Source organism: Sinocyclocheilus rhinocerous, unplaced genomic scaffold (genome assembly GCF_001515625.1).
Source record: "Sinocyclocheilus rhinocerous isolate Xijiao unplaced genomic scaffold, SAMN03320098_v1.1 scaffold432, whole genome shotgun sequence".
In the NCBI taxonomy this organism is placed as follows: Eukaryota; Metazoa; Chordata; class Actinopteri; order Cypriniformes; family Cyprinidae; genus Sinocyclocheilus; species Sinocyclocheilus rhinocerous.
In genome coordinates, this window is record NW_015627225.1 from 860,052 (window position 1) to 885,662 (window position 25,611).

Sequence of the window (25,611 nt, forward strand, 5' to 3'; positions counted from 1 at the left end):
CTATGAACTGCTTGCTTCAGGTCCTTCCACAACATTTAAATTGGATTAAGGTCTGGAATTTGACTCAGTCATTCCAAAACATTAGCTTTGTTCTTCTTTAACCATTCTTTGGTAGAACGACTTGTGTGCTTGGGGTCATTGTCTTGCTGCATGACCCACTTTCTCTTGAGATTCAGTTTTCAGACAGATGCCCTGACATTTTCCTTCAGAATTAGCTGGTATAATTCAGAATTCATTGTTCCATCAATGATGGCAAGCCTTCTTCTTACAACTCTACCATGGACACCATGGTTGTTCAATGTACTCCTGATGATGGACTCATAAACATTAACATTAGCCAATGTGAGAAAGGCCTTTAGTTGCTTAGAAGTTAGCCTGCAGTCCTTTGAAACCTAGTGGACTTTTACACGTCTTGCTTTTAGAGTGTTTTTTGTTGGTGGATCACTCCTGGGGTGGGTAACAGTGGTCTTGAATTTCCTTCATTTGTACACAATCTGTCTGACCGTGGATTGGTGGAGTCCAAACTCTTTAGAGATGGCTTAGAAACCTTTTCTAGCCTGATGAGCAACACCACCTCTTTTTCTGAGGTCCTCAGAGATCTCATTTGTTTGTGCCATGATACACTTCCACAAACATGACCAAACTTTGATAGATCCCTGTTCTTTAAATAAAACAGGGCACGCACTGACACCTGATAGTAATTCTGGGGAGGGTAACAGTGGTCTTGAATTTCCTCCATTTGTACACAATCTGTCTGACCGTGGATTGGGGGAGTCAAAACACTTTAGAGATGTTTTTGTAACCTTTTCTAGCCTGATGAGCAACATCAACTCTTTTTCTGAGGTCCTCAGAGATCTCCTTTGTTCATGCCATGATACACTTTCACAAACATGATCAGACTTTGATAGATCCCTGTTCTTTAAATAAAACAAGGCACACACTGACACCTGATAGTCATCTCACCGATTGAAAACAACTCTGAAAAACAGATGGACTCTAATTTCACCTTCAAATTAACTGCCAATCCTAGAGATTCACATACTTCTGCCACTCACAGATATGTAATATTGGATAATTTTCCTGAATAAATAAATGACAAAGAACATATTTTTGTCTCATTTGATTGATTGGATTCTCTTTGTGAAAATCTGATTAGCTTTTGGGATTATTTTCAGTCAGTATTTTTACACATATGTTCCTGTTCACACATGCCACTCTGTGTTTGTTTTCCAGGCGCAGGTGCAGATCGCTCGTGACAATGCCGTGACAATACTGAAATGTAAGACAACCTTCTTCAAATCATGTAAACCAAAACATTTTTTTATAAAAATTGCAAGTTTGACTAACAAAACTGACTTAAGGGAGCTAATTAAATGTAACTAAAGTACTATGATCTGGTTCCTATATTAAACGGAGAATGAAATGAATAAATGACTGAATAAGGGTCCTGTGAGTTTCTGTGCCCAGCAGATCTCTCTCTGAGCTTTTCTGTACCCTGCAGCTCCTCCTGCCTCTAACTGAGCGGCACAAAACCTTTCCGTCAGCGTCTGACTGACAGCTGCTGCTGCAGGGGGTGGGTGGGATCAGCATGGCTACCTTTCAGAGATGTCAAGAATGAATGATTCCATGGCGACCGTTGTTAAGACTCTGTGGTGTTCATGGTACCTGGTGGCAAATGGATGAAGAGCAGCTTCTAGAAACTTCCAGAGACATTCAAACTGCTTTTATCTTTCCAAAAGGCCTTCACACTTCTCTCTCTATAGCTCTTTAAAGATAAATGTCCAGATGCTCACTGGTGCTTCATTTGGCATTAAATGCTACCAGCATGATCCTAAAGCAGTTTGTGAAGACTTTTCCCAAATGATTTCATACAATTTATGATCAACTTTACAAGTTTACAGAAGCAAAAACATCTGACTGTCTATGCAATCAGTGTCTCAAATCTACTTACTTGATTAGTGACCAAAAAATAATTTATTATTTTATGTTATAATTTCTCTTTATTTTATGTTATAACATTTCTTGGTTTTAATTTTCTCAAAATTCTACAATTGTTTATTCAATTAGATTTTTAATAATCAATTTTCAATCATCAACGTTCAGAATTTTATACTCCACTGTATATTAAAAAAGCATAATAATTCATAATAACAAACCACTCCAATCCTGCAAACAATCTTACAAAATCATTCGTAACATCTCATATGCACCACAAAACAGCGACTCAGCTCTTCTCCAACACAAAATGTGTTCTGAGCACTTCAGAATGAATTCATTTCCTCACTTTTGTGTCTGATCTGGGATGAAATGACAGGCTGTCCCACATCATTACATTACAGCATCAAATCACTACAGCTTTCTTTCTGAATTACTGCCTCAACATGACCCACAAAACGTTAAAAGGTTGAAAACTTTCACATTCCCAGAGTTTAAAAACACGTTGTCAGCAGCTGTGGTTGACTTGTCAGCAGTTACAGATTGAGGGGAAATAAATCTGACTGATGACATGTGTGAATGTCTCTCTACCCTTGTAAAAAAAGTGCTTAATTGTATTGAATGTGCACTTGTAGTGCAAAAAAGCATATATTTTAAAAAAGTACTTGCAGATAACATATTAATGTAATAAAAGGCCATTTAAGTGTACTTAAGTGTCACTTTAATGACTGTTTCTTTAAAACACTTTAAAAAAGTGTTAAAGAGTTTCAGAGTTTAACTTTAAATGTTCTTTTTTTTAATTATGTTTTAATAATCTTTAGTCAAGTACATTTATTTTGATGTGTTGATTAACATACTAAAGCATGTTAAGTACTGCTATTATGGACTGCTATCTTGGCCAGAAGCAATGGTTTGAAATTAAAAAACCTTAATAATGGATTTGCTTCTTACAAACACAGCTTTTCACTTCATTAACTGATTCCTTGTAGATTATTGTGATGTTTTCATCAGCTTTTTGGACTCTCATTCTGACGGCACCCATTCACTGCAAAGGATGTAATGCTAAATTTCTCTAAATCTATTCCACTGAACAAACAAACTCATCTTGAATGGCCTGATGGTAAGCACATTTTCAGCAAATTATTCAAAAATTAAATGCCTAAAAACATTACATTCAATTCACATTTAAGAATATTTTTTGAAAGTATAATATTTCCATAACAAGTAGGCTACTCTTTTTGAAAGTATGCAAAAGCGTACTTCTTTTTCACAAGGGTATGTAAGAAAGTGCACACATTTAAATGACCCACCTTCGACAAACACCCTCTTCCAGAAGATTCTGCCCACATGGATCCCACCCAGAAAAAACAGATTGGACAGAATCAGAAAAGCAGTGGAGAGGGCGGAGATAAGCGCTAGGCCATGCCTCTGCATCCGAGGTGACAGACAACGCACCTAAGACGAGATCAAAAGAGCATGGTATTTATTAGTGACCTTACTTCATTATAAACACTGAACTTTGTTTAAAGCTGATAACTTGAGAGGGATTGTGTGAACTCACAATAACGTGATGAAGAGGACGAGCGGAAAAGAGGAGTGCGAGAACGTTCTCCACCAACACCCCAACCCAGTTCAGCACGGCCCAGTACTGCAGGTAGTCATGGTAACCATGCCAGAAACACACAAACCCAAACGCCAGCGCTGTGGAGACGAGTTTCCGGAACACACCGTGATGAGAGCCGCCCAATGGCACATATATGTACCTAAAAACACATACAAACACACATGCTCAGCAAAAATATGGCCTACTGAAAAATTGTATGTTGAAAACAAGAGTTGCTGTTTTCTTTTAAAGACTTGTTTGACAATTAACAATCAAAAATTGTTTTAATATTTAGGTAATGATAGTTTGCATCCTCCAAACAACCTTTTTGCATTTTTACAACTGCATTGTTTAAAGGTGTCATGAACGGCCTTTTTTCATTATTTTGTATTGTTCTCTGTGGTGCACTTATAATGTTATCAAGATTTTTACATCAAAAAACATAATTTAAAAGTAATAGGCTATTTTATGTCCTGTTTTAACCCCCCTCATCAGAACGCTCTGTTTGAATAGGTGTGGCGGATTGTACACTGCTATGATTGGCTAAGAGTTGTGTGTTTGAAAGCCTTCATCCTTCATAGATGGATGCTGCTGTGATTTAGGTTAAAAACGCATAAATACTCATATCAAACGATCTGTAATAACAGACAAAGCAATAGTGATCATGTAATAAAAACAGTTACTCACACTTGTGTGTTGCGACATTACTGTAGGATCCAATATAGTCGGCACAGCATCGTCTTTTAGTTTAAATCTTTCTGAAAATCCTGCGTTAAATTATGCCTTGTTTGTAAACGAATCCGCGTTAAAATGAAGTGAACAAAGGACCGAGTTCTTACTGACACGGTCTGGAACTTCATTAAAAATAAAGTTCATCAAATAAAGTTTATCGTTTGGTTTCTGTGTAGACCTGCATTTGTCGCTCTTGTCATATACCTACTACGTGCACAAATTGGTGGGCGGGGCTAAACAGGCAGTGATGTAGAAGCAGGCGTTGATCTTCTTCTGCAGAGGTGGAATTTAGCCACACTATTACGTCATAAAATGGCACATTCCACAACCTGTTGTTTTGGCAGATTGGCTTCAATAGAAGCTGTTTTTAGACTAATGAGAAAGTTTTGAGTTCTGAAACATACAGAATGTTTTTATAGCACAATGACCTCTAATATATCAAAAGATCAAGGGAATTTTGATTTCTCAGTTTTATGACCCCTTTAATGTTTATTAAGCCATTTTTTATCACGTGGACCACAATTGTCTGTTAGACAAATGTGAGAAAAAAGAGAAAAAAAGTGTCTTCAGATGACACTGTCTGTAAAACTGCCACCGTTCCCCTCACAGTGATAACAGACAGCAGAGAGAGAGAGAATTCTGAACTAAACCCGATCTCTCTCGACGGCAGTATAGTAGAGTTTCCATTTCAGGGCTGAGAGAGCACCAATCTGTTCTAATGAGGCTGTTGGGATAGTGGAGGACTTGACTCATCTGTGTGTGTGAGGGAGATAGTGAAGAGGATAAGATTAGCCCCTGACCACGGCTCCAGCTGACAGCGTGTGTAGAGATCAAGAAAAGAAGATCAACTGTGCTTTATTTTATCGCACTTAAAAAACTCTGCTCTTCTATTTTTATTCTTCAACATTCATGGGTCTGTTTCTCCCCTATAGGACGCCTAATAGGATTGATGGGTTTTTGTAGATTCACTGATACGCTGATTAGACTTACTGATGGTTTATTGATAGGGCTTGTTAGGGCTCATTGTCTTTTTAATCAGAAAGAAGCAAAATTACGCTCTGAATTGGTTTTCCAGTAAAATTATCCAAACATCCTTAAAACAAAACAAACTTACTGTACTATGAGAAATTTTAAGAAATGTGATAATGTGAAAGATTTTTTATTATTTTCCCCATTGGCAATTTTTTTAAGCATATACTGTAAGCTACCATTCAAAAGTTTGGGGTCTGTAAAAATTAACCGTTTTATTCAATGGTGAAGGCAAATACATGTAGGCCTATAATATTTTAAGATCATCTCAGTTTTAAATGTATGTTCTTTTAATTCAGCTACGAGGTCACGCCGTGACGTTATTGATCTTCTATTGAATATGTAATATAAATTTGTAGGTTAGAGTTCACTACTTTGGAACGCAAAAAAAATTTAAACTTTCGCATGAGCTTGTGTTTCTGCTCGCCTACATTCAAATGTGTATCAATGGAAGTCTACAGAACAAAGCGTTTTGTGTGACTGGCTCTTTAAATTAGTTGACAAAAATAAACACTAGAGTGTTTAGGCAAACGTGTCTCTTAGTTTGTAATTATATTCCAATATACATACATTCATTAAACTTACACAAAGAAACCATCACTCTAAAAGCTCAAAAACCTCTGAATAGACACTTATCTGGAGGTAAAAATCTTCAATTGTCTGTTAGTAATATATAAATAATATAATATTCTTAAAAACGCTTTAACATCATGGCAATTGATTAGACTGGTCAGTGGGGTTGGATTGATACCAAAATTTGAATTTGGTGCGATAGAAGCTTTTGGTACCTACTACCTTGGCATCTGGACTAAACTAATACCTTGGTTGACACCTAAACAGCCTTAAGTGAATGATGAAATGAAACTTGGAATATATACAACACACACACACACACAAAATACTATTTATGCATTATACATATTGTTTACAGACATCTGAAAGGGATATATTTCTGCAATAGCGCTCACACGCATTCTGTTTTACAAACTCCATCCATATAAATTTGCAATAAATAATATACACTCTTAAAAATAAAGGTGCTTAAAAGGTTCTTCAGCGATGGGATAGAAGAACCATTCAGTCAAAGGTTCTTTAAAGGACCATCTCTTTCTCACCTTTTTATAATCTGAAGAACCTTCTTTCACCACAAAGAACCTTTAGTAAAACAGAAAGGTTCTTCAGATGTTAAAGGTTCTTTATGGAACCATTTAGACAAAAAGGTTCTTCTTTGGCATCGTGAAGCACCTTTATTTTTTAAGAGTGTAACATCTTCCCCCAAACTTTACTTACATATTTAACAAACATGTTTTTGCCACTGTTGCCTCATATTCTTTCCAATTTCTTAAAAAATGCATGATTTCATACTACTGGCTTTTGTGATAATTATGTTCTGCTACAGAAAGAGTGGAAGTAATCTTTCTTTGTTAAACATCCCATTTGCAGTTGATTTACAAATAAATTACAAAATGAAACAATTATAATGTCAAACTCAGATTAATGCACTTAAATCCCATTTAATGAATCACCCTAACTTTTAATTCATGCCACGCTTCCTGAACTGAACACATTATCATCCAGGTATGGTAGTGACATCATTAGTAACATGGTACATTTTTTGGCACCATGGTACATTTTTAGTACAGATTTACCCTGCAATACTAGTGGATCTTGCGTTTGGTTTCTGTTTCTTTTGTTAATGCACTTTTTAAAGCCCAAGCGTAGACGTTGCCCTGCTGAGAAAAGTGTTTATGAGCACATTTTCATTATGAACAGAAACAATAAGGCCTCGTTCTGCCTCTGTGGCCACCGCTGTTTAATCTCAGCCCTCTCTCGCCCTTATATAAGCTCATATGAACTGCGTCTGTGATTTGATTGTTGTGAGCACATTTCAATAGACAGGAGATGACACTCAACAGGCTGAAAGCGAGGCGTTCAAGCAGACAATAGCAAGGCAGGAGGGGTGCGTGGCGTGTGTCTGTGGATGCTTTAAGATCAGCGGTGAGTCACACAAACGGAGAGTGAAGATCCTCTCCCACATCTCCACACTCCAAAACTCAGCTCTTCACAATTACTGCACATTTAAAAGCACATTAAGATCTCTCCAAATGCACTTTACAACACTCGCTTACACACACAGCCCACATTCACACTCCAATTATGCAGATCAACTCTCTCTGCCACACTGCAATCACTACACATTTTAACAGAGAGATAGAGAGAGAGAGAGAGATGGAGAAGATACGGTCAGGAAGAGATGGAAATGTTTCTGGTTTTCTGTTCGCAATGAAGGGGTTACTCAAAATACTCAATACTGAACATACTCAAATTCAAACTCAGTATTCCCACTTGAAAGTATGGAAGTGCTTACACTCTCAGCTTTCTGATTAGTGGGATTCAGGGAGCAATGGGACACTTCCCATTTGGGCGGGAAATATATATAGCAGCTCTTTGTGCTGTATTACCACTGCTGGAAGCTTCTGCTATCTGTCTGAAAATGAGTCTCCTCACAGGTCTGCTACAAAAACTAGGATGTTAGGTTAGGTTAAACAAATTATAAAATTACATTTTGGGGGGGGGGAATACAGATCTTAACTACCTTAAAATTAAACAAGTGTTGAAGATTTATTTACTATTAAAATTTTGATTGATACCTATAAAGCAAAAAATATTTTCATGTTATTGCCTTTAATTATATAAAAAATATGGCCAATATTCAATTCTATACAATTTAGTCTAAATATATTGAAAAAAAAAACACTAAAAAGTGAAATGTTACATGAATTTATGCATCACAACAGAATGTACAGCATGAAAAATGGATATTAATTTTGAGATTTGCTACAGATTGCATTTAACAGGGTTATTATATTATTATTTTTTTAAATTGATTTTAGGTGAGTGTTAGATGATGTCAAAGGTAATATAAAAGTAAAAACGGACGAAATTAAGCAAAAATTCAAGTAGCAGAACATGAGAGAATAAAAATATCCAAATATACAAAATTTAATTAAGTCATTAAAAGTACAGAAAAAATTCAAACAAAAAAAATCGCAGAATTTGAGAAAAAATAAAACAAAATTTGGAAAAAAAATTTAATATTTCATATGGCCCTACATAACCAATTTAGTACAGATATAACATGCATCCCTATTATCATTTGTGATGCATATAGTGCATGAATATTTGCTGTCTGTTGTGATGGGCCAGAATTGGTCTCAGGCTGATAATATTTACTAATTCTTCTCAGTCGTCTTTCTTTGTAAACATCATTGAAATCTGCACAAGACGCATAGTGTCTTGTCACTTGCCCTGATATTCTAAAAATTAAATATTAAATATTTATGGACTTTTGGGTCTGTGTTATTGGCCCAAGCAGCATCACATGTAACATTCATTTCCAATGCACATATTCACACAAACTGGCGAGTTTCCAGCATGAGATAGAATAAGATGCTCATCGTGTTAAATACATGCTAATACAACCCTGATCAAACATCTTTTGTCTGTGGAGATCGCAGCCCTGCCAAAGACTGACAATACCAAACACTGAACGAAAACACAACCTGAGCTCTCTCTCTCTCTCCAAAACCTCCACAATTACCTCTCCATACAGCTGGAGGACATTAGAATATGAATAACTGTGTCAGGAAATGCAACAGCTGAGCAGACAAGGTTACGCCAGGACCTCAAGAGGTTTTTATTTTATTTTTTATTTTTTGAAGGGTTTCCCTACTGAATCAACCTATTCCAGTCCCTGAGAGTATTTATACAAAAAGAAAAATATCATTAAAGCAAAAGTGGCGGCTTGAAGACATCTGTCCAGCTGCTCTGAAGAATCATTTGTCTGATTTCCTGCCAGGAAAGTGACCGTACATAAAACATTTATATATAAATTCTGTAATAATATATAAATTCTCTAAATTCTGTAATATTACATGTTACAGAATGTGTTGCATGATTTGTTATGCAATATATTCATATTTAACAGACTCTACAAACATTTCACAGACAAACAGCTGTTTATTTTTATGGCTAATATTATTCTGAGGTATCAGGTATTTTGTGGAAACATTCAGTGGCTGTATTTCAAATGTCACAACTCTAAATTTTTTTTTGTTTTTAGCAAGGCTAAATCCATCCAAATTACAATATTCATCATATTCCGCCTATTGTCAGAGTGTAAATCAAATCACAGAAAAGCAAATGCTCTCTGGCATAAATGAGAACTACTTGTTATAAAAAAAAAAAAAACTTGAAATCAAACAGCAGAACATTTTCGGCGGCGAGAGAGACTGAGCTGAGCCGTGCTTCTGGACTCTTGGGTGACCAATCATGACCAGTGCCAAATTTATCCATTGTGTCTTGCTGAAATAAAAACTGTTCATTATAGGCTGCCAGTTCGCAGTAACAGCGATGGCTTGAGTGTGTGGAACACACCCTATTATGAAGCTCATCTGCATAAAATTGGATCATTTTGAGCCAATATATATATATATATATATAATTAACTGATTTGCATGTATATTTAAATGTAAATGAGTCATTTGGTTCGATTATTTTCTTTACAGGGCTATTAAGTGTGTAGAGTGAGTCTCTCCCACTGCGCCAAATCTGTGCATCACATTGTCACATATCATAAGTGCATTAAGAAACTTTACCTTAATGGCTTAAAGCACATCTAACAATGCGACAACAGCAACATTCTTCTTTCTGAAGGATAATTGCATAATTTTTGCTTTCATCTTCAGCTAAGTATGCTAATGCACCAGCTTAAATGGTTTTGCTGTTAAAACTTATTTTAAAAAAGTGATGTTGCTGCTAAATATGAACATCAGAAAAGGTTTCATCTTTGTATTATATATCAGTAAATTTCCTAAAAATTAAGAGAGCAGAAAAAAAAACATTCAAATCTAACAAGAACAAAAGGAAATAGATGCAAGAATGTCCGTTTTTTATGTAGCAGAAACGTGTAATTGTTCTAGTGATTATGGCTTTTGATTATGATTATTATTCATGTGCTTTTCAATCTGCAACAAGAGATAACCGTGTCCATAGCAGTGCAAAATATCTCCCTCCCTCTCGCACACCCACACAAAAGAAGAAGAAATGGAGAAATCGTACCTGATGAGCCATTTGTAAAGCCCCACGTCAAAGTGTCTGAAAAGCAAAAGACAGTAATGAGTGAGCTCAGGGGTTAAACACAGATGGTTTGAGGTAACACACACACTTCTGTAGAACATGACACAACACAAACATGTGTTTAATCAGTCAACACACAGAACAGATAAAAAGAGAAGAGAATCTGCATAAATGAGATGCTTGAGGAAACCATTTTAATGAATCTCTGGGGACAAACGCTGGCATTTGGTGAGACAGCCGTAGCGCTGGGAGACATTTTCTCAAAGCGGCTGATCCCAGAACAGTTTTGCCGTTTGTCTAGTTGAGCTGTAGTCTAACACTGGGTTTTGTGGCAGGTTTGGGACACCCGCTGCTCGATCTGGTAGGCAGAGACAATATTCATGCAGTCGTATGAAACTCTATTTGTACATTTTCAGAAGGAAATGTGAGTGAGAGGATGTACTTGCCACCACAATGCTAGTGTGTCACAGGTCAGGTGGTTGTTAGGATGTTGCCATGTGGTTGTTAGGGTGTTTTGGGTGGTTGCTGGGGTTGCTAGGATTTTTACTGGCCCAAATCAAGAGCGAATCTGCAAGTCTATATGGATGTTGTAGTCACTACATAGCTCTTTTTAAGTAAGAAATAAAACAATGAAAAAAATGTAAAATGTTAAAAATGTAAATTATTAGAAAAATATTAATTAATTTAAATTTAATTTAATTTAATAAATAAAAAATTATAATAATAAAATAAAAAATATAAATACATTCACTATACAAGTAAATGGTCCACATGAGGAAAATGTCTCGGTAAACATAGTAAATAAAGTCCTAATTATTTCGTGATATTAAAACTATTAAAAAGTATTACTAATAATAAAAATAGAAATTATTAAAAATAATAATAGAAATAAAAATTATAAAAATCTATCAATATAGATACATAAATATATGCAGCATAAAATTAAAAATAAATATAAATCAATTCAATCAATTAGAATAAATAAAAAAATAAAAATAAATCATGTTGAACTGGACTGAAATTAATTTAAATAAATACAGTTCACAAAAATAGATTGATCTTTAGAAACTACACTTCTAGCAGGTTTGGATCTCAGCTTTTTATACTGTATGTTTCTAACAAACAATATAAAGTCACACTGTGTTCTTTTCTGTTTCACTAATCACACAGGGTTTCTATTTTGCCCTTTGACATGTAGCTCGTATCAAACCATCATGACAGCAAAAATATTGATTTGGCCCTTTGTAACTCAATTTGTTTCTCGGCAGGACTTTCTCTTCCTCCTGTTCCTCTGAGCAGGTGTGAACAGAAGTCATCAGGTCATCACTATAGCCACAGTTTCTCTTATTGTTATCCTCACTTTAACTTCTAGTCATCCATCTATCCACATTTCATCCCCCTTCCTTTATCCTGACATAATGCTATTTGCTATTGATCAGCTGGATAGGACGGGTGAATGGATAGACAGGTCAAAATGTTCATTTTACAATTCACAGTGAAAAGAACTAAATGGATGAGTGAGTGGACAGAGTTATGAATATCTCCATCATCTCATCCAATTAGAGCAAACACACAATCTGAATTTGACACCAACAGACGGTTTTCTGGCCATAAGGCTTTCATATGTAGTTCAGTCTGTCGCTTTCTGAGTCCAAATACACCCAGACCCCAGAGACAGCAGTAAAGAGCTTCTAAAAACAGGCCTGTATGAGGAGAAACGGACACGTGCAAGCAGATGGTTGCTAACATGACAGAAAGCCCCGACATGAAGTTTTCATGAGCCAACAGAAACTATCAAAACCTTCAGTGCCGCAAAAATATCCATCTGGAAAGGGAGAGCAAGAGAAAGAGAGAGAGACAAAACAAAGGCATAGAGTGTCTGGAGGGGGATGGATTGGGTCTGGGGTCTACGATACATAATGACACCTAAATCAGATTGTCCAGGATCGTTTGATTCATTCCAGCACTTCCCAGCATTCATTATCAACTATTGATGAAATCTGCTTCAACTCTGGGGAAATAAAGTCATCCGGGAAGGCCAGGAGAACAGATAAAGCAGAAGTAATTTCACTCTATATTAATAAAACATTATGTGGAGGCATGCAGTTGTGCTTGTCTCTTCCGTTTAAGTCCGGAAATACACTACGCAAATGTTTGGCCAATGCATTTTGTTGTACATACTTAAAAGGGATCATTCATACCAAACAATTACTGTAAACTGTTGTCATTACCATCAGTTAGGTTCAAGCTCTTTATGAACACCAAACAATAAATATTAAATCAAATTATGTCATTTATTATCATTAAATCATTATTAAAGTTTTAAAAAATGCCACAAGCCGTAAAAGTCCACACAAATATGTGACCCTGGACCACAAATAGTTGTTCATGAGTCCCTTGTTGGACCTGAGCAGTTCAACTGTCTGCTGTTCTTCAGAAAAATCCTCCAGCTCCTGCACATTCTTTGGTTTCCAACATTTTCTCCTTATTTGAACCCTTTCAAACAGTGACTGTATGATTTTGAGATCCATCTTTTCACACTGAGGGCAATTGAGGGACTCATAAACAGCTATTACAAAACGTGGAAACATTTACTGATGCTCAAGAAGGCAACAAAATGCATTCAGACAGTCGTGGATCATCCAGGAAACGACACACAGTATTAAGATTCAAGGGTATGTAAACTTTTGAACGGGGTAATTTTTTATAAATTCAGTTATTATTTTGTCTTGTGGAGAATAAATAAACATATGTTATGTGAAATAGCTTATTCAGGACAGTATTAAATAAACAATAACATGCAATTTTCATGATCCCTCTTATTTTGTTAAAATTATTAACATTTTGCATATTCTGCATGTAAATGTAATAAGCATGTAATTTTATGTAATGAGGGATGTAAATTTATGAGCACAAGCACAACTGTATTTATGATAGGAAATTTACAAAATATCTTCATGAAACATGATCTTTACTTAATATTCTAATGATTTTTGGCATAAAAGAAAAATCTATAATTTTGACCCATACAATGTATTGTTGGCTGTTGCTACAAATATATCTGTGCTACTTATGACTGGTTTTGTGGTCCAGGGTCACATACATTTAAAAACCTGAATACACAATTTTTCTTATCTTAAAAAGGAACTGAATCACAATTAGCCATTTTGACAGTTTTTTCTATTTTATAGGTTTAATAAATCTACAGTCAAACCAAAAATTTGATATAACCAGATATAATTTTGGATATTTTTTTACTAGTGGGCGCAGGACACTATAGTTCATAAATGTAAGTGAGGATAGCAAAGTGAACTGTGACATATTATACCCAAAAATTCTTCATACAGTAGACTACCAGTAAAATTTGGGATCAAAAAATATTCAGACACTTTGACCTGACCATGTTTTGCTTAAGTGTTTTTTCTTTAATTGCTAATGTGAACTTTTTACACCACACTGAACAAAATTAAGCATAGCTTGGTAATTGGTTGACCTAAATTGGTATTATCTAATTGTGTACTTAAATTTAACAGCTGAATACTTTTTGGTTGGTTGCAATCCATTACATACCTTTCTATCAAGTTATCTGACATTATCAAGATGACTTTGTTCTGACACAGTTTAACTCTGAGTTCTTGTCATATTTTATTACCATTTTCTAAACTATAGTGAATAAACTGTGATATAATGTGAGAAATGTTGAAGGTGTCTGAATAAATTTTGGTATGACTGTAAAAAGCCAATTTTCCTGGTTGGGAAAACACTACAATACAGCCTGTTTGTATATTTCAGGCCTAAAGCACCACAGCTAGAATCTGCCATTCTATTCAATTCAACACATTCCCTCTGAATTGGCAATTTGACTCCACTAGATGCGTGTGGCACGTAAACAAGGCGCTATTAAAACAGACGCAGAGAACAAACTCACGTCTGGTGTCATTCATGAGCTGTGTGAGTCAGATGGTGATTCATGAAGCTGAAAGCGAGATGCACATTGGAACAGACTCACTCAATATCCTGCTGTTTCCATCAGATATGCCTTCTCTACTCTATACATCATCTAAAAAAGCAGGCCTGAAGGAAACAGTTTGTAAGCACTTCTCACAGCTCAGACAGTGTTTTCCTCATGATCCCGCTAAACTATAGGTGAGATGATGAAGAGAATGGAGATCAGCATAAAACCTGGTCTTGTTCTCACTGCATGTATGTGTGTGTGTGAGAGAGACCTAATGTCTATAGTAAAAAGGACAGTAAAAGACCAGCTAACGGTCCCCATGAGGAAAATGCATCAATAAACATACTACACAATGTTCTAATGAAAATCTAAAAATGGGTGAGAGCTGTTTAGGGACAAAGGACAGAAAATGTTATTTATTAGCTTGGTATAAGGATCAATGACAATAAAGAAAAAGAAGGAAAAGGGAAAACATCTTTAGAAATTCAGTCTTTGTAGACATCTAGAGATCAAGTTTTTAGAAATGTATTTTTTGTATTCATATTGGTTTCATATGGGGTTTACATTTTTCAAGAACACTTATTTATCTTTTTTTTTTTTTTAAGTTTTAAAATAATTTTTTATCCAAGGTAAAAGTATAGTTTTAGAAGGATCATGAATTATTAATTCATGATTATGTTTTTAGTGAGTCACACATGAAATTTCACAATCTAACCTTGGCTTAATAATGTAAAATTATGAGACATTTTAAGAGACTTACTGTCCTTGACACAAAGTTCTCTCTATGATATTATTCCTGTTATTTTTCCACTGCACATTTCTCGTAATTCTGTTAAACTACTGAAGGATTTTAAGAATTTCTTTAGAATTTTTTAATGAGGCTTTTTTCTTCATCATGGCATCAGGACAGCGGTATAATCCTGTTTGACTTTATACCTCCCCAAAAAATAGCTAAATGAATTTCACTTTAGAAATTAAATGGCTATCAAACATGCCATTTATGACATTTTGGCTTAGGGTCAAAGTTAACAATAACAAGTTAAAGAAATGTTATAAAAACAAATTAATGCATGCTTGAATATTATTCACAATAAGACCACAAATGTGCATTAAGACAACAAATTTTGACTTAATGCCAAATTAACTCTTTCATTATATTTGGAAATAATAGCCTTGTGTCACTGACCCATAAAAACAATAGATCCATTGAGAGTAATCAGATAGCTATAAGCAGGAGTCAGCAAAATGGTATAGAGTGTGTGTGTGTGTTGATGCCAGACTAAATGAAAAGTGTTTTATAGCAACCCATAAACCTTTCAACCACCGTAAACCCAGTCCATGATAGTGACTGTACTAAATCACACACATGCACACACAGCAATACTTACACATCCACGCACGTGTGTGCAGACACATGCACACACACAAACAGCAATAGCCAGATTTAACTACAGCCAAGAGCAACATCTCAGCCTCCCTCTCTCTCTCTCTCTCTCTGTTGTTCTCAATCTCGTTCGCTCCCTGCAGGACATTTGCACTGTAATCAGAGACTTTGCTGTCCTGCAGTATGGGGTACTGTCTCCACCTGGTATGTTGCATCCGGCGGTTCTGAGCCATTAAACACAGAGATGAGCATGTGAGTGGGGTTTCGAAGTATATCAGTGTGTGTGAGTGTGTTGAGGCTATGCTGAGTGTGTTTGTGCTCCATCGGGTCCAGAGGAGCTGAGCTCTGTCTCTCCGTGTGGGATTGAAGCCAGACGGGGTCTTACAGCAGGTCCTGCTAAAATCTCCGGCATACGTCTGTTTCCTTACAGCTCTCATTTATCACACTCTAAACTCCATCACCTTCAACACCACTCAGACACACACACTGGTGCTTAACCATTCCGGCTCTCAGAGCTTCAGCAGCTGTCTGCAGCGCAGATCTGCTGATATACACAAAACATGCACGGTCACACAGGAAACAGAAGATAGTGTCACTCGATCTGCATGACGATGGGTTACGAAAATTAACTGACAACCATTGGCTTTATGAAGTAGATACTTACAAAAACTATTAGGGAATATAGTTTGTTAAGTTATTAAAGCTAGATTTTGTTTTTACTTTTGTAAAATAATGATAAATTAACGAATCTCCTTCAAATAGTTTAATACACTTTCAGAATTTTTCTGTCATGATATTTAATTTTTGGCAGTGGTGGTTAATACTGTAGTAAATAACTATTGTAAATGCAACATTATATATACTGTATATTAAAGGGGTCATATGATGCGATTTAAATTTTTCCTTTCTCTTTGGAGTGTTACAAGCTCTTGGTGCATAAAGAAGATTTGTAAAGTTGCAAAGACTAAAGTATCAAATCCAAAGAGATATTCTTTATAAAAGATAAGAGTCAACCACACCTACCTAAAACGGCTCGTTCTAACACGCCCCCACATATCTACCTCACTATGTGGGAAGATTTGCATCTACCATTCAAAAGTTTGGGGTCAGTAAAATTCTTTTTTTAAAGAAATTAATTATTTTATTCCACAAGGATGCATTAAAATGATCAAAAGTACACCACAAAAAGTATCATGGTTTCCATAAAAATGTTTTTGAGCAGCAAATCAGCATATTAAAATGATTTCTGAAGGATCATGTGACACTGAAGACTGGAGTAATGACAGCTGAAAATTCAGCTTCGCCATCACAAGGATAAATTATTTTTTTAAAATATATTCGAACAGAAAACAGTTATTTTAAATCATAGTAATGTTTCACAATATTAAATGTTTTTACTGTATTTTTGAACAAATAAATGCAGCCTTGGTGCAGCATTCAACAATAAAAAACCGTATTGACCCCAAACATTTGAACCGTATTTCAGTAATTATTATTATTATTTAACTAGAGTTGAGTCTTTTGCACATGACACTATGGATTTATTAAAGTAAGGCAATAAATCAGTAGTAGTGTGTGTATTTTACCAAGTTTAAAGAGTGCGATGAAAAAACAGACATAAAAAATATCAGAAAATCGAAAACACTTCTGTTTCCAGATTGGTGTTGGTTGCCTAGGAGACCATTCCAGACTACTGAAGTTAAAATGCTGCATATCTTCAACAAGCTTTCAAGCTTTAGTGTAAAATCCAATCGTCTAAGAGGAAGCCTTCGTGTATGAGCCTGTTCTACATCATCTCATGAGACATCAGAGCGCTAATCTCCATCAGAGAAGTCGAACACTCAATTCCATACGTTTGAGGCAAGATGTTTGTGACATTAAACAGAAAGCATGGATCTTGTTATGCTGCTGTAATGTGCTTGTAGATGGGTGTAAGTGAGTCTTATACCATTGTGTCAATCGTTTCACGGCTTAAATCAATTATAGTGAATGCAGTGCAGCTCTGCACCCTGCTGGTACACAGATATACTGCAGGAGATGACTGAATCGCTTCAAGATCATTCCAGTCCAGCTCTATAAAGTCTTTTTAAGGTTTGACAGAACACAGAAGTGTGTGTTTATTTACCTCCACATCCCAGTGAAGCTGTACACGATGCTGACACAGCGTGGTAACTTTGGCGGCTCCAGTCCATCGAGTCTGACAAGCAGAGACACCGCTCCAAACAAGACTAGATACTTTATGTAAAAAAACTGGACCAATGCAAGAGCCAAACCACCTGCAGGTGAAAAAGAGAGAGTGGTCAGATGACCAAGTGTTTGATCTCACATAGACATTTGCCCTTTAAACATCTGAAATGACAGAGCTGTTTGGCCACATCAGGTGTCACAGTTTTGGCCATGCAGTGTATGTGAAGCTCATTTCGTCCCTTCATCCCATTCTGGCTGAGAAGAACCACAGATTTGATGTTTTATATCAGATTTCAGTTTTATTCCGAACGGTTTCATAATTTAGTTCGATCATCCTCATCCTCTCTAGTCATCTCTCCCTCTTCGCTTCTCTCTTTCTGTGTGTCAGTGGAAACTGAGAACAGCATCTGTCTTTCCCATATCCCACTGGTACAGAGCTAAAAGCCTGTAAAAAATAGGACAGCATTTCTGCGAGCCCTTTCTGTACAAAACAGGTACAAATTGGCGATAATGACTTGATGTTCTTGCTGTATAGACCCTCTCTACACCGCTCTCTCTTGCAGAGTCTGTGTTTTTGAATCAAAGTTCAGGCAGCACAAATCAGCAACTTCTACAAATCAATAGACAGCAAGTGTGGAAGTTAAGATACTGCACACGGCTGAAACTGAGTGTGTGTGGGTTTTCGTTGTGAACATCTGTGCAAGATAATAATGTAATAAACACTTTAGCACCCAAAATAACACAAGTTATACCATGACAGACTGTATCCATTCTGAAAGACATAATTTGGATAAAAACTACTCACTGAGTACAAATATTCATACTTCCCTGCTTCACAGTATGCAAACAGCAGTATGTCAAAAAAGTAAGATGTTGAAAAACTCATGATACAGCAGATCTCATATCATGTACTACATGAAATTCTGGACACTTATCCTATAAGACTGCGGGAGGGAAGGAGCCATTGGATTTGAAAAGGGTTGTTATTTTCGAGTGTAAGCACTGCAGGTAGAAAGTTGTTACTTAGGGATACTCTACTGTTTAAACTTTTGAGGTCAGTGAGTTTTATTTTTTTAAGAAATCAATATTTTAATTCTCCAAAGATAAATCAAAAAAGATACTACAAAAAAATGTATATTAATGTATGTATGTATGTAAATAGTTCTGTCAAGTTGATTAATCGCATCCATAATAAAAGTTAGTTTTTACATAATATGTATGTGTACTGTACTGTATGTGTACTGTATATATATATATATATATATATAAACATATATTACATGTATTACATATATGCGTGTTATAACACACATATTATGTAAACAAACTTTTATTTTGGATGTGATTAATCGATTTGACAGCACTAATTTTAAATAAACGCTGTTCTTTCTATTTATCAAAAAATCCTGAAAAAGTGTATCAGTTTCCACAAAAATATTAAGCAGTACAACTTTTTCTACACTGATCTGATAATAATTATACATTTTTCTCAAGCACCAAATAAGCATATTAGAATAATTTTTGAAGGAACCTGTGACACTTCACTAGGGACACTAGTAATGGCTGCTGAAAATTCAGCTTTGTCATCACAGAAATAAATTGCATTTTAAAATATATTAAAAAAGGAAACAGTTATTTTTAAGTTATAATAATACTTCACAATTGCAGTTTCTACTGTATTTTTCATCAAATAAATACAACCTAAGAGACTTCTTTCAAAACATCACAAAAAAATCTTACCAACCCCAAGCTTTTGAATATATGTGACCCTGGACCACAAAACCAGTCATAAGGGTCAATTACCAAGGGTCACATATCGTATTTATTTAACACCCACGTAGACTGTCTTTGTGGTTACTGTTAGCACATCATAGGTCAAAAAACTTCAAATGGACAATGCCAACATGGCAGATGTAGTATGTCTGGAAATGCATCCCTAAAGTCTGTTGAGATATTCTTCATCAAATTCAATATATACTATGAAAATCCATGAATTCATATGCAGCCAGAAACTTACCCAGCGCCCAGGGCGGCAGCATCTCCAGGTAGGTTTCGTTGCTCTGGATGGCGTGCATGTACATGAAGTGGATCATGAATTTGGCTATACACCACCAGACACACACACGCAGTATTCCACTCAACACATACACCACAGAGACTTTACACACCGGCCTCTCTATCTGCAGAGACAGAGAAAGACATTCACAGTACATCTGGATAAAGCACAGACCCTGCAGCCTTTTATGAATCTCATTTTCTTCTACCTGTTCACTGAAGTCTCTGTAGGTCACAATGGGTCCATTGTAAAACAGGGGGTGATAGAAACAGTAGGCAGTGAGCTTGTAGAACTGAAAAATCAGAGTCTTCAGTCTTTTTTCCTCTAGATGGGAGCAGTGGTTTGGTCCTCCGGCCTGCAGGGGGTGCCAGCACAGCTCCAGACTAAAGCTAATGCAGCGCAAGCTACAAACGGCTGTACTAAAGAGCAAGAGGTAGTACTGGTCTTCAGACGTGTACCAACCACGCTAGAGACAAATAAAAACAGAGGGAAAAAACAATTAAATTAACAAACTAATCAGGAAACCACACATCAGTGGCTGTAAATCTAAACTGGATCATAAGACAGTGAACAGGCCCTGAAATAAAAGTATAATTAGTAAATTGGTGCTATTGGTTGTACATGCCTCTGTGGTAGCAGCAGGAAGACCTTGTTTTGTAGTTTTATTTAATAATTATTAATATTTTATTTTATTATTATTACGTCAGACAGAGGTGCCATTGGTGTCAAAAAAGAAAAAGGAAGACACAATCTTGTCAGAACTGGTGAAGCAGGACCACAGTCTACCCAATTCATAGAAAAAGAAAATCACAGGCAGAAGGCACAACTGTGCAACCTGATGACAAAAACAGAAAAAGAGTGACCTGATGTATTCAGATGCCATTCCCTCAATAACTTCCTGCCAAAATCCCCAAATAAAAATAAATTTACTATATTCAGGATTACAACTTATTTTATGGGCTCTGTGGGTTTCTGTATGTTTCAAAACAGTCATTATTTTTCCAATTTTAGTGGGAAATGCCATCAGTGAGACAGCAAGGACACACTTCACCTGTAAAACTGCTGCATGGATTTTTTACACTAGGCATACTCTTCAAGCTTGTTAGAAATTATAAAACGATGCACATATTCTTCAAAATGAAGCCTAGTTGGACTAATTTAAGATATTTATAAATACTGTAATAGTACATAAACAATACTAAAATATCACTTGAATCAACTGATAAAGATTTGAAAAAGATTTGACTCAAAAGAACAATTCATTCAAGTCAGGTATTGCTGATTCCCTCATTAATGTGGAGTATGATGAACGAGTCATATGGCAGTTTTATGATTCTTTTACAGTGGTTTTGCATACTTTATAAAGCTTAAAAGATCCAGCTTGGGACCGGTTAAAACTTCGTTTGATATATTGTATACAATACAATGTCACTCTGAGATCTTAAGTGTAACTTAAGCATCCAAACGTGTCTAATTATTCACCTTTGTATTTCATAAAGAGGGCAATAACATCTCCATAATATTAGACCGACTAATGTTTACAAAGCTACTGTGTAAGGGATGAACAACCGCTTTAAACCACAGCTTTCCAGAATACTCCACCTCAGACCAGCATTCACTGATCCTCTGTGGCGAAACTAAACTAATATGATCTACTGGGCATGCTCAGAAGATGACAGCTGGCATCTAGCCAGGAGACACAGCAGCAGCCACTTTCAAAAACTCATTATCGCCACTCAAAAATAAAGCTATAACCAGCTCTAAATTACACTAAATGACAGGGCAGCGTTCTGAAATTAGTCGCTGGCTGATGCTGTTTTTCCTTTGTATGTCATTATGGCGATCTCTGTGGTGGCTACATGGGTATTGCTGTCTTCCTGAGGGTTTTTCACAGCTCATAAGTAACTGAGGTAAACAGAGATGTACTGAAAAAAGAGATCATTAAAAAGCTAATAAAGATCACAATAGATTGAATTACAGTTGTTTGTTCCTCAGATGGGTATGTTAATGACTGCTTCTGAGTAATAAATAATAATTAAATGAAGGTTTAATTAAGAGGGGAAGCTTTGGGCCCGTGTAATAATTAATCAAGGAGAAACTCCAGGCAAGGAGGGAACTCATTTGTCACTCAGATCGATATTCCCTCCGTCTCTTTCCTCCTCTCCATTGGCACGAGCTTGTTGATCTCGTTGCTTTCCCCTTCAGTCAGATATCTAATGACAGCTGTCAATCTATCATTCACTGTGTCAAGTGACTAAGCAGATAAACAAACAAACAAAAAACAAGACCTTCTGGGAGTCAGCTGGCTCTTTTTGTTGTGCTGTTATAACATCTATTGTGTGAGGAAAAAGGAAATACACAAGCACTGTTGTGCATGCAAACGTTTGACTTTGAATGTTTGCTTGGGAGACTGTTTGAGAGTGTACGCGTCACTGTGTTTGTGTGAAGAGAATGGTGACATTTAATGCAGGCTTGTTTCAGTCTCATCTCCATTCTCTCTGCGGAGCTCTGCAGATGTGCTCCGAGAGCCCTGGAGACAGCACAGACTCCTGATCCTGAACCGGACAAATCCCTCACACCCCACCCCATCAATACAGATAGCTTGAAAGAGATACAGGTCGTTCGACCAAATACAATAATTCTGTAATCATTTACTTATCGTTATAAAGGTCCAAAACTGTATGACTTACTTTTTTGTGGAACACAAAAGGAGAAATTTTGAAGACTGTGTTGGTCACTCTTTTACATGCAGTTACAACAAATGGGAACTTAAGTTTTAAATGTTCAATAAAGGGCACAAAAGCAACATAAAACTGCAGCATGTGATTCATGTTCTATATTTCAAGTCGTCTGAAGCCATACAACAGATTTGTGTGAGAAATAGACCAAAACTGAAGTCATTCACTAATAATCTTCACCTCCATGGAGATTTTAACTTAAGAAGTGAGTTGAATGATTCAGTTCGATTTGTGCATGAACCATTTAGAATGGTTTTTACAACCAAAAATCAACCTGTTTTGTAATTATTAACTAAAATGGAAAACTACTAAAAATTGTTTTTGTTATTTGAAATAAAGCTGAAATTAAACAAATATATAAATATTAGATGAAAAACTTGAAATATTTTAGTAACAACAAAATTGCTAAAACTTAAACTAGCGCTGAGTGTGGCGCACAAACACTACTGAATAGAACCTGAAATTAAGCAACTGACTGAAAAGTTTTGATTCAAAAGAAACATTTGTTCAAATCAGGCATTGCTATTTCCCCCATGAATATTGAGTATGGTGCAGGAGTCATTTATGATACTTTTATGCGGTTTTGCATCCGTTTTTGAAGCTTGAAAGATCTAGCCATCGTTCTTGATAGTTTCATGGAAAAAAGCAACCAGCACATCATTAAAATACCTCCTTTTGTGTTCCAAGAAAGAGAGAAAAAAAGCCATAACGACTTGGAACTACATGAAAGTGAGTAAATGAGGACAGTCTTTCATTTTTGGATGAACAAACCCTTTAAATTGGACACTTTTTTGCAGCTTTAGAGGAGGAGAAAATTTGGTGCCTCACATACATGGTTTACAGCGCACACCTGTAAATCCTGGAGGGCAGTGACATTGAGTGCGGAGAGCAGCAGGAGGGAGCAAAACCATGAGAGGATGGGGATACGTAGCTGAGCAACCACCAATGAGATGCTCAGATGCAGCATCAAGACAGTCAAGCCCCGCACTTCGAGAAGCCAACCAGCTGAGAGGAAGCCATACACCGTTATGACTGCCAGTCGGAACTGTAATACAAATGCACAAGGAAAAATTATGAAACATGCAAACATTAGATGAGTTCATTTGTTCTGAATTAAATTTACCCGAGGCAAAAAATAATCTGCCAATCTGGACAGCACAGCGTGGCCAATCAAAGACCACAAAAGAGATTGCCACGCCCACTCATTCCAAAAACTCCACTCGAAATCTGTAGGGTCCTAAAACAGACACAGACATAAAACACATGTATACAAATGCATACACACATAAAGTGTGTCTGTTTTGCATGTCTGTATAAAAGGAACTTGATGATTGAGCGGGAAACAGGAAATTGGGCTTGGTGGGGTGCATCAGCCAAATGTGTCACCCTGATTAAAGTCACTAATATAATTACCATGTGTTCTCTCACCTTCTTGAATCCCCATATAAGGAATCCTCTCTCCAGCTGCACCTCTCTGTCCAGGCTGACCTCATGCTCTGTCAATCACACACAGGAAACACATTTCTCACATACTATTCAGGAGGTATACAAAGTCCACACACAGGACTATTTTGGCTAACTAGAATCAGAATTGTGTTTGTGTTTATTCAACATCCACTTCAATTCTCCACTCTTATAATATGGACTCTACAGGACTTCTACAGAACTTCTTATAAAGAGACAGTTCACCCAAAAAGTAATGTTTTATCATTCCAAACTTGTATTGTTTTCAAGGGAAAGTTTAGCAGAACATCCAAGTTGTTACTACAATAAAAGTGAACTTGACAGCCCCTGGTCCATATCCACTTTTAAAGTCAGAGTGAATACAGCTCTAACATTCTGCTAAACCTCTCCTTGGTTTCCTACAGAAGAAATTAAGTCATACAGGTTTGAAAGGAAATTTTTATTTTTAGGTGAACCATCCCTTCAAATCCTTTTCAAGCCACGTGTTGCAAAACGGATGAAAAAATTTCTAAAAAATTGGATCTTGTAGTTGGAAGTTTTAGATGAAGAATAAGATCTCTTGCATATTCTCTGCACACATGCATTAACTCTCTTCTTTCTCCCCTGCAATGCAGTGTCAGTTTGGTATTGTTTTCTCCACCCCACCCCTCTCTCTCTCCATCCCTCTCTCCCTACATCTCTTTCTTCATCCAGTTTCTCAGGACAGACCTCTCATCACCTCGACAGACGGTTTTCCTGCAGGGTGCACTGGCAGGCATGGATCTATTCACACTATCATAAACACGCACAATTTTTCTGGAAATTAAAGTGTACATGGAAATAGAAGTAAGACCACAGTGCCATCTGTTGGTTGCACTGTCATGGCACACATAGATTGCAAAAAGTCTTCTCATGGGCATGTTTGCTGTGATATAGATCTTAAAGGGGTCATATGATGCGATTTCAATTTTTCCTTTCTCTTTGGAGTGTTACAAGCTCTTGGTGCATAAAGAAGATCTGTAAAGTTGCACAGACTAAAGTCTCAAATCCAAAGAGATATTCTTTATAAAAATTAAGAGTCATCCATGCCTACCTAAAACGGCTCGTTCTAACACACCCCACATGTCTACGTCGATACGGTACTACATCGATGTTTCCTGTCGGCTCGATTTTTGAGTGGACTTTGCTGTTCCGATGAGCATGAACGGTATATGAGTGGAGCACTCACATAGAGCGGGATAATACCAGAGCGTCACACCACGTGAAAGTAAAACCTGAGCGGTTAACTAATTTTCGGCAGCCGGAATTTCGGCGCATCTCCAATTATTGGCGACATCAGAAATTGATATTATATAATAGATGCCTTTTTGAACATTTTAGCAATTTAAAAATATTAAAAAAGGATTTTTT

At 36.4% G+C, this 25,611-nt stretch overlaps 1 protein-coding gene across 2 annotated transcripts in view; it reads right to left on the minus strand.

Moving 5' to 3' along the window:
• LOC107721389 (protein-cysteine N-palmitoyltransferase HHAT-like) overlaps positions 1–25,611 on the minus strand; it is a 36,019-nt gene that overhangs the window by 8,403 nt on the left and 2,005 nt on the right. For both annotated transcript variants that reach the window (XR_001637704.1, XM_016529394.1), the window contains exons 3-11: positions 24,187–24,254; positions 23,882–23,995; positions 23,609–23,803; positions 20,229–20,486; positions 19,982–20,144; positions 17,903–18,053; positions 10,421–10,456; positions 3,497–3,698; positions 3,246–3,390 (exon numbers count right to left, since the gene is read on the minus strand). Coding sequence is in view for 1 of the 2 variants with exons in the window: in XM_016529394.1 (XP_016384880.1) it covers positions 3,246–3,390; positions 3,497–3,698; positions 10,421–10,456; positions 17,903–18,053; positions 19,982–20,144; positions 20,229–20,486; positions 23,609–23,803; positions 23,882–23,995; positions 24,187–24,254 (1,332 nt within the window). In the remaining variant the exon portion in view is untranslated. The remainder of the gene's footprint in view (positions 1–3,245; positions 3,391–3,496; positions 3,699–10,420; positions 10,457–17,902; positions 18,054–19,981; positions 20,145–20,228; positions 20,487–23,608; positions 23,804–23,881; positions 23,996–24,186; positions 24,255–25,611) is intronic.